The 9,917-nt window shown below is 51.7% G+C and overlaps 1 protein-coding gene across 1 annotated transcript in view; it reads right to left on the reverse strand.

Annotated features, from left to right (window-relative positions):
• Positions 1–9,518, reverse strand: part of RNF43 (ring finger protein 43) — a 92,271-nt gene extending 82,753 nt beyond the window's left edge. The window contains exon 1 of the mRNA XM_064166361.1: positions 9,282–9,518. Coding sequence (XP_064022431.1) covers positions 9,282–9,518 — 237 coding nt within the window. The remainder of the gene's footprint in view (positions 1–9,281) is intronic.
• Positions 9,519–9,917: the final 399 nt, after the last annotated feature.

Genomic DNA, 9,917 nt, shown 5'->3' on the forward strand with positions numbered 1-9,917 from the left:
CCCCACTCAACTCCCAACAGCTCCTCTACAATCTGACCAAACCACTCATGGTGTGGAGGCACAGAACAGCAGCAGAGCCTCCAATGGCTCCAAACCATTTCACCCCCAAATGCAGCCTGCCCACAGCCAACAGGAACAACTGAGGCCTGTTTCCCTCCTCCTGTAATCTCATCCCTCTGCCAGCTTATCTTTGGGAAATGTCCACTTGCTCCTTGGATATATTCCAGGATGGGTGTGCCTGGCTAGAAGTCCTCTCTTGACTGTCACTCACCCCAGCCCTGTTGATTTAGCCTTCTGACCATCTATCTTTGCCCTCTGGCAGTTGGGTTTGTTCCTCCTCTCTATGCCTGCTCCATTTAATTACTTGGGCCTCCAGACCTGTGACCTTTTCAGCACTGAAAACCTTCAGTTCAGGGTGGGTCTATGCCTAGACATGGCACAAATAACTCTACTGGGCCAACCACCAGCAGCAGATGGTGCACTGGGGAGATGGGAGGTTCAGCTTTAAGGATCTTCAAACTCCTCCTTAAACAGAGAGCAGGTTTCCTAGATCAGAAAAAGAGAAAACACTAAACACAGCTCTAAATGCTACTGTGCAGGTCTTCCAGAAGGGATGGATGATCCTCCAGAAAGGGATGGATGATCCTCCAGAAAAGGGATGGATGATCCTCCAGAAAAGGGATGGATGATCCTCCAGAAAGGGATGGATGATCCTCCAGAAAAGGGATGGTAGAGCCTCCAGAAAAGGGATGGTAGAGCCTCCAGAAAAGGGATGGAAGAGCCTCCAGAAAAGGGATGGAAGAGCCTCCAGAAAGGGATGGAAGATCCTCCAGAAAGGAATGGGAGGTCCTCCAGGAAGGGATGGAAGGTCCTCCAGGAAGGAATGGGAGGTCCTCCAGGAAGGGATGGGAGGTCCTCCAGAAAGGGATGGAAGGTCTTCCAGAAAAGGGATGGATGATCCTCCAGAAAGGGATGGAAGGTCTTCCAGAAAAGGGATGGATGATCCTCCAAAAAAGGTGGGGTTGGGCTCTGCTGCCAGGCAAGCAGCAACAGAAGAAGGGGACACAGCCTGGAGCTGTGCCAGGGCAGATCTAGGCTGGATGTTAGGTGGAAGTTGTTGTCAGAGAGAGTGATTGGCATTGGAATGGGCTGCCCAGGGAGGTGGTGGAGTGGCTGTGGCTGGAGGTGTTGAAGCCAAGCCTGGCTGGGGCACTTAGTGCCATGGTCTGGTTGGTTGGTTGGGGCTGGGTGCTAGGTTGGGCTGGCTGAGCTTGGAGCTCTCTTCCAACCTGATTCTTTGATTCTGTGAACATAGGACAAGTTCCCTGAAGACTCTGTGCCCCTCTAGGCTCTTTACTTGACCTCTCCCTCAAGAAACAAATTATTTAAACCCCATGATTTTTAAAGTCAGCCTTCTCTTTAGGGTGACAATTAGAGGAGGGTCCTAAATCACCATTTTTCAGCTGCTGTGTTGAGTTCAGAGGCTGAAAACCTAACGGAAATGTGTTCAGAATCATGGAGTGCTTTGGGTTGGAAGTGACCTCCAGTCCAACCCCCCTGCGGTCACCAGGGACATCCTCCACTGGAGCAGGTTGCTCAGAGCCTTGTTGAGCCTGACCTTGACTATCTCAACTACCTCCCATGGACAACCTGTTGCAGTCTTCCACCATCCTCATGGTGCAAAGCTTGAATCCAGTCTAAATCCCCTCTGTTCTCAGACCATTGCCCCTCATCCTACCCCTGCTGGCCTTTGCAGACAGTACCCCTGCAGCCTTGTAGCCCCTGCAGGTACTGTGAGGCTGCTATTAGGACCCCCCTGAACCTTCTGTTCTCCAGCCTGTTGATAGCAGCACTGCTAATTAACCCTTAAAATTGCTCCAGCAAAGGTTGAACCAGATGATCCTTGGGGTCCCTTCCAAGCTGGCATCCTGTGAACCCACCATGAGGGGGGCTGGAAATGGAGAGTGTTTGCCACCCTGCATCTCCCAGTGCCACTGGAGAGTTACAATCACCTACTTAACTGCTTATAGAGGGTTCCACTCCCAGCCCATCAGAAAGCAAATAGATTAATAGTCTTCTATACTACTAGCTCCTGGATCAACAAAAGGATGTTGAGTGCATGATGTTGACAGAGATCAAAGAAGTGGGAAAGTCTAACCAAATGATAATGGGGACTTAAATTACCTGTGAATAAACTGGTCAGATAGCACAATGAGAGTCGGTTCAAAGCAGCAATTTCTGCCTCTTGGAACAGCTCGTACTAGAGTACACAGAGAGAGAGAGTCTTGACTTAGTGTTAAGTAATGGGCAAGAAGTGACTCAAAAGCTGGCAGTCATTGAGTCACTTTGTATGGGCTGCAGCATAATGAAACTCACTGTCTGAGGACCAAAAAAAGAACTTGTTAGGGTGGGAAGTTGTGCTGAAGTGAAACAGGGAGACAGATGGACTCTTAGAGCCTCAGGAAGGGCTCTCGATGGGACAGAGATGCAGCTTGGAGTCGAAGCAGTCTGGGGAGCACACAGAGTTGAATCAAAAAGGTAGTAGTGCCCCATCCAGACAGCATGGGTGGTGTGCCAGGAGCCAGAGAGTGCAAACAGAGTCAGTAAAGGTTAGGCAGGTAGGGTTGGTGGAGGATCATGGAATCATAGAATCAACCTGGTTGGAAGACAGTTCCAAGCTCAGCCAGCCTCTGAACTGAACACAGCAGCTGAAAAATGGTGATTTGGGACCCTCTCCTAATTGTCACCCTAAAGAGAAGGCTGACTTTAAAAATCATGGGGTTTAAATAATTTATTTCTTGGGGGAGAGGTCAAGTAAAGAGCCTAAAGGGGCACAGAGTCTTCATGGACAACAACTTCCTAACAACATCCAGCCTAGACCTGCCCTGACACAGGCTGTGTCCCCTTCTTCTGTCCCTGGCTGCCTGACAACCCCACCTGGCTACAGCCTCCCTGCAGGCAGCTGCAGGCAGCAATGAGCTCTGCCCTGAGTCTCCTCTGCTGCAGGCTGCACCCCCCCAGCTCCCTCAGCCTCTCCTCACAGGGCTGTGCTCCAGGCCCCTCCCCAGCCTTGCTGCCCTTCTCCAAACACCTTCCAGCACCTCAGCAGCTCTCTGCAATGGAGGAGCCCAGAACTGGACACAGTTCTCCAGGGGTGGCCTGAGCAGTGCTGAGCACAGGGGCACAAGAACCTTCCTTGTCCTGCTGCCCACACTGCTCCTGAGCCAGCCCAGGATGCCATTGTCTCTGCTGCCCACCTGGGCACTGCTGCCTCCTCTTCAGCTCCTCTCTCCCAGCACCTCCAGGGCCCTCTCTGCCTGGCTGCTCTCAGCCACTCTGGCCCCAGCCTGTAGCACTGCTTGGGGTAGTTGTGACCAAAGTGTAGAACCCTGCACTTGGCCTTGTTCAATCTGATCCCAGTGGCCTCTGCCCACCCATGCAGCCTGGCCAGGTTCTCAAGACTGTTCTCAAGGACTGTTTTAACTTCCAGCTGCAGGAAAAGCAACGTGGTCAGCAGGCAAGTGAAAGTAGACTTTCTCCTACAATCAGCTATGACCTGCTAAGATAGATGGACATGAACCAAAGTATTGTGAGACCTGAGATAAAATAATTCCTGTAGGGAAAAGTGACTGTGTGCTTTTGGCTGCTACAGAGGGAGCCTGTTCCACTGCTCCACAGACCTACATGGTTATTTCTACACGTGGGCATGTGATTACTTGGCCTTCTCCACAGTAAACACAGTAGTTTGACTTCATCTTCCCCTTTTTAACTATCATTGTGGGGGATTTTTCCCCATTTTGGACCATTATTCCCAAAATAGCAGACCCAGATCTTGAGACTAACCATCCACACATCCCATCAGCATCCTCCTCCTTCTTGGAAACCACACTGAGGCTACACACACTCAAACACAGTGAGGGTGGTGAGACACTGGCACAGGCTGCCCAGAGAGGGTGTGGATGCCTCTTCCCTAGAGGTGTTCAAAGCCAGGTTGGACCAAGCCTTGAGCAACCTGGGCTAGTGGAAGGTGTCCCTGCCCATGGCAGGGGGTTGGAACTGGACGATCTTTAACATCCTTTCCAACCCAAACCACTCTATGAATCTATGCCATAAAAAGATGCTGTCAGTGCTCATTCTGTGTGCACAAAACCAACCTGCAACTGCTGACCTATTTGTCAACTAAAACGTTGCTGGGGGTTGGGTTTTATCCTTCCAAAAGCAGATTTGCTCATGAATTCTGCTGTCATCCAAATCTCCTTCTCTCAGTTCTCTACAGTGGCTCTCTGCTTTCCAAGACATTCCTTATTTCCCTATCTTCAAAACAACATTGTCAACTCTCTCCATACCAAGTGGAGACTGAAGCATGGGTAAGAAGGAAACCAAGACTGATTCATGAACAAATCAGCTGACAGAAGAGCAGAACTCTCAGGATCAGAGGCTGTGAAGTGATGTTAGCAATCACACGGAAGGGAACTGAGAGGCGACTGGGGAGAGGAGCTGAACTTTGCAGGCCATGCTCACGGTCAGCAAGATCCAACCATGCTCTTTCCAGCTTCCTTGTGCAAAAGCTTTACTTCTGCCATCCTTTACACAAGGCCATTTTCTGTCTGCCCTGGGAGTTTTTCACAGGCTGCTGCAATAAGCTCAACAGATCTAAAGGCTCCTCCAGCCATTTGGACGCTGCTAAGTAGTTCACAGCACTGCTTCTGCTGTGTTGAGCAATAGCTAATGCTCAGAGCCATGGACAAGCTGGAGCTCTGAACAAGCTCGAAGATGCTTTCTGTAAGAAGTCTAAGGTGTTGGTTTTTTGACCTATAAAGTCTTAAGTGGCTCTGCCCACTTGAGAAATTCCTCTCCCTTTGCATCATGCTGCATTGTGCCGAGCGCCAGAGGTAACACTGGTTGGGTTTAAGTGAAAGGGGAGGATGGCAGGCAAATCCTGGGCAGCTGCCTGGCATCTACCCCCTCACCCACTGCCATTCAGTGACCTGCAAAACTCAAAAGCCAGAGATTTCCCAGATGAATGGGTCCCAGAAGAATGGCCCAGAAGAATGGGGCCAAGGTGCGAGGAGGATTCCACACTGGGGTTGTCTTATTACAGGTAAAGAAGACATTTCTGAAGCTAGCTTCTACACACTGTGATCAAAGGCCACTCCTTTCTGTGACCCTGGAGAACATGGCAGGGAGAAGTGAAACCAAGAACATGCTCTGGTAGGAGTGCATTTGGTGAGGCTCCATCATTCAGGTGCAGAGGTTTCTATACTCAGCTCAGAAAGCATTTCTAACAGCATATTGAGCTGCACACTATGAAGATAGGAAGTTAAAGAGAACTTCACCTGAGCACAAGGCTAACTCTGCACCCCTTATCCTCAAGCAGTCTTCATAGAATCATAGAATGGTCTAGGTTGGAAGGGAGCTCAAGGATCATCCAGCTACAACCCCCCACCAAAGGCAGGGACACCACCCAGTACAGCAGGTTGCTCAAGGACTCATCCAACCTGGCCTTGAACACCTCCAGGGAGGTTGTGGAGCACAGAATCACCCAATGTGATCTTTGATCACATTGGGTGATTCTGTGCTCCACAACCTCCCTGGGCAACCTGTGCCAGTGTCTCAGCATCCTCAACCTGTGCCAGTGTCTCACTACCCTCACCCTGTGCCAGTGTCTCACCACCCTTACTGGAAAGAACTTCCTCACATCCACTTCCAGGAAGGAAGCAGCCACAACCTCCCTGGGCAACCCATTCCAGTGTCTCACCACCTTCCCTGTAAAGAACTTCCTCCTAACATCCAGTCTATATCTTCCCTCTTCCAGTTTAAACCCATTACCCCTCATCCTGTCCTTACAAGAAGTCTTCTGACACCACAGAACCATGAGATAATTGCTTTGGGAACAGGATGGGACCATCCCTTCATGGGCTGGCTCCACCTTACAGGGTCTGGCACAACCAAGAAGAGCTATCCAAAAGGGGTGGAAAACATAAGACAACTCATTAGCTGGAAAGATAATGATGTTACATGGGCAAATTACACATAAAGGCCAATTGTGCAGGGTATGTAACAGGCTTATTTAACAACAGCCCCAATGACACCAAAGTTAAGCAGGTGACCACACATTTTAGCAGGCCTGGGATGTTGGCAACCACATGTAAAAGGAGATGGCCCAATAAAGCCTAATCCAGGTGTGTTTAATAAGCAGCTGTCTAAATGCAAACTAAAAAGAGTTCCTCCCATTCATTTCTTACCCATTTTGTACCTTAGCAGTCACAGCTGTTTCCCATTTTCCCATTCCAGAAGCAAGGACACATTGCAGGATTGGGACCCATGCGATGCTAAATGGCATTTTGCAGTCCCAGTCTCAATCTGTAGTGGCAGAGCTGGAAACTACACCGTAAGACACACACCAGAGGTCACAGGGACACTTGACTAAGCTTTCCCAGAGCACAGCGCCTGGCACCGGGCAAACATCCTGCTGCAGAAGGCACAGCCTGACCCCCCCCCTCCCCGAGCCCAACACTGCCATCTGGAAGCAGAGCTGGATGATTTTCCACGCTGGATTCAGTGGGATGGGGAACAGGACCCACAGAGAGAGGGGCAGAATCAAGGCCTCAAAACATATACAGTGCAGGTCAGTATCTGTGTACACTAACTGCACAGATTAGATTAGAGGTTCCCCAGCCCTCTCCCCACTTTGAGGATCATAGAATCATAGCCCAGAGAGTGGTGGTGAATGGTGCCACATCCAGTTGGAAGCTGTCACTAGTGGTGTTCCCCAGGGATCAGTGCTGGGCCCAGTCCTGTTCAATATCTTTATTGATGACCTGGATGAGGGGATTGAGCCCAGCATCAGTAAGTTTGCAGATGACACCAAGCTAGGAGCAGGTGTGGAGCTGTTGGAAGGTAGGAGAGCCCTGCAGAGGGACCTGCACAGGCTGCATGGGTGGGCAGAGGCCAATGGGATGAGATTTAACAAGGCCAAGTGCAGGGTTCTGCACTTTGGCCACAACAACCCCAAGCAGCACTACAGGCTGGGGCCAGAGTGGCTGAGAGCAGCCAGGAGGAAAGGGACCTGGGGGTACTGATAGACAGTAAGCTGAAGATGAGCCAGCAGTGTGCCCAGGTGGCCAAGAGAGCCAGTGGCATCCTGGGCTGGCTCAGGTGCAGTGTGGCCAGTAGGACAAGGGAGGTTATTCTTCCCCTGTACTCAGCACTGCTCAGGCCACACCTTGAGTACTGTGTCCAGTTCCAGATGATCTGGAAGGGCTGAAGTCCAGCTGTAAACCCAACACTCCTCATGGCTTCGTGGTCAAAACGTCCCCTCTGTGCTGCCGTGACAGCAGGCGACATCCAAACCCCACTTTGATGGCTGCACTGGGTCTAAAGACATCCACACCTCACCCAGCAGAGGTTATCACCTTCCCCTTCCCCAGAGGTCCATGCTCTATACTTTGTGCTCAGTTGCAACACCACTGTAGTTTTTTGGAAGGAATAAATATTGACTTTCCTGGACATTGCCTCAGGCCAGAACAGGACCTTCAGTGCGTTTGTCTGAGGGGTTTGGGTGGTTTCTTTTTAACCTAGTCATGTAATTTTACAGCACAGCTTTGGTTCTGAGCAGCTCAGGAGGTGTGGAAATCCAGGCTTGAGAAATGGCCCAAGCTGCCCATTTCCATCATCAAACAGGTGCCCAGGTTCTAAAACTGGCTCAAGCTCTTCTTTTTCTTCTCTTCACAGCGTTTTCGTAGAATCAAGCAGGTTGGAAGAGAGCTCCAAGCTCAGCCAGCCCAACCTAGCACCCAGCCCCAACCAACCAACCAGACCATGGCACTAAGTGCCTCAGCCAGGCTTTGCTTGACTGTGCTGAATACAGGGGCACAATCCCTGTCCTGGTCCTGCTGGCCACACTACTGCTGATCCATGCCAGGATGCTGGTGGACTTCTTGGCCACATGGGGACATGCTGGCTCATCTTCATCCCCTGCCCACAACTCCTCCCTAACACAGAGGGAGTAGACAGAGCAGTCCTTGTGGATTTGTACCACACATCTCCTGACAGCCCAGTTACCATCACCTTATCTTCTTCTTCCAGTGGCAATGCCATGTATGTTCAGAAGGTAACTCCAAGCAGTAATCTCTCTTCTTGCCTCAACCAGACCATGGCACTAAGTGCCCCAGCCAGGCTTGGCTTCAACACCTCCAGGCACGGCGATGCCACCACCTCCCTGGGCAGCCCATTCCAATGCCAATCACTCTCTCTGCCAACAACTTCCTCCTAACATCCAGCCTAGACCTTCCCTGGCACAACTTGAGGCTGTTGCTGCTTGCCTGGCAGCAGAGCCCAACCCCCACCTAGTTTTATGGCTTTCCTTTCAATTTCCAAGCTACCAATTTAATTCCCATTTACAACAGCCCACCTTTAGAAAGTCAAAGCTTGGAAAAAGCCATCCAGAACTGGGAGATTGACTATTAATGCAGGTGAGTTGGGCAGTTTGGTGCTTTCAAGAAAGCAAACGACAGAGTAAGCACCAGGGCTCAGGAAACCCAGCTCAAAACCTGGGTCTGTTCACCAAATAGCTCAAGTTCTGCCACTTGGAAGCATCACGGTTAAGATGTTCAAATGCTCTCTCTTTAGGGAAGGTCAGAAGGCAGCACTGATTTCACTTACAGATGGGTGGGGACACCATTGTATGGGTAAAATTCAGCTTTCAGGTGCAGGCAACACATAAGACAACAACTAAGAGGGTGAGGAGTTCTGATGGGGTGAAGTGTGGATGGTTTTTTCCAGCTGGAACAGAACCCCAGCTGTCAGCAGAAGCGTGTACAAAGCTTCACGGACCTCACCACGAGAAAGAGAGAGAGAAATGAAGAAATCCTGGGCTTTGTCAGATGTTTGGCGTCCCAGCATGTGACTCGACACACTCAGCTTTTACAACACCAATTAAGATAGGCGCTAATCTTCATGGGATCAACCGACCACATCCGAAATTCAACACGAACAACAGCGCCGGATCGCGACCGAGTGGAGGAGACTCAAGCGCCTGCCCTCTCCCTTCTGCCCCAGGACGGCGTGAGGGGGATCGAGGGGTCAGGAACACAAAGGAACGACCCACACGGGCGGACAGGTGACATAAAAACCACCTCCTTGGCTCTGCTTATAGATCTGCAGCCAGGAGATCAAACCCAAAAGCACTGCGCCGGCAGCTGAAGCAGCAAGGAGAGAAAGGAGAGGACGGGTGCAGAAGGTAGGGCAGGTGGAGCTGGACCCAACAGAGCTGCTCTTACCTGCAGCAGCTTCCCTTCGGCCGGCGTCACCTCGGCGACGTTGGCGAACTCCCCTTCCAATATGATGGGCTCCACTTTGAGGGGGATGACCCTAATGATGGCTTTCTGCGCCGCCGCCCTCTCCGACTCGACCGCCGCCGCCAGCACCAGCCCCGTATGGCCAAGTCCTGCCTGCAGGGTCGCCATGAGCAGCCAAGGCCAGAGGACAGCCAGCTGCAGCTGGGGGCCAGCACTCATGCTACCAGCTGCAGCAGCGGGCTCCGGCCACACATACCGCTCGGGAACGCGTCCTCACCCCGCGGCGGGCTCCAGCCGGCGGCAAAGCTCGGCAGGGCTCGGAGCGAGCGGTACCAGCGACGGGGAGCAGGGAGAGAGACGAGGGAAAGGCGCTCGGCGGCCGCCAGCGCTGCTCAGCGCCCAGCGCCTCCGCTCCTCGCCATCGCCGGTTCGCTTCCTCGGTGCCACGTGCTCGAGGGCCGCCGGGAGCTCAAAGGCATATTTTAAACAAACAACCGAGAGAAGAAAGAAATATCCTCAGTTACGAGTCCCTCCTCCAGCAGATAAATCCGGAAAGATCAGCGAAACAGGTTGCAAGCCAGAAGTCAGTTCGGGTATGCGGGAACACCGGGGAGCATT

The sequence above is a fragment of the Pogoniulus pusillus genome, chromosome 27 (genome assembly GCF_015220805.1).
Source record: "Pogoniulus pusillus isolate bPogPus1 chromosome 27, bPogPus1.pri, whole genome shotgun sequence".
Taxonomy (NCBI): domain Eukaryota; kingdom Metazoa; phylum Chordata; class Aves; order Piciformes; family Lybiidae; genus Pogoniulus; species Pogoniulus pusillus.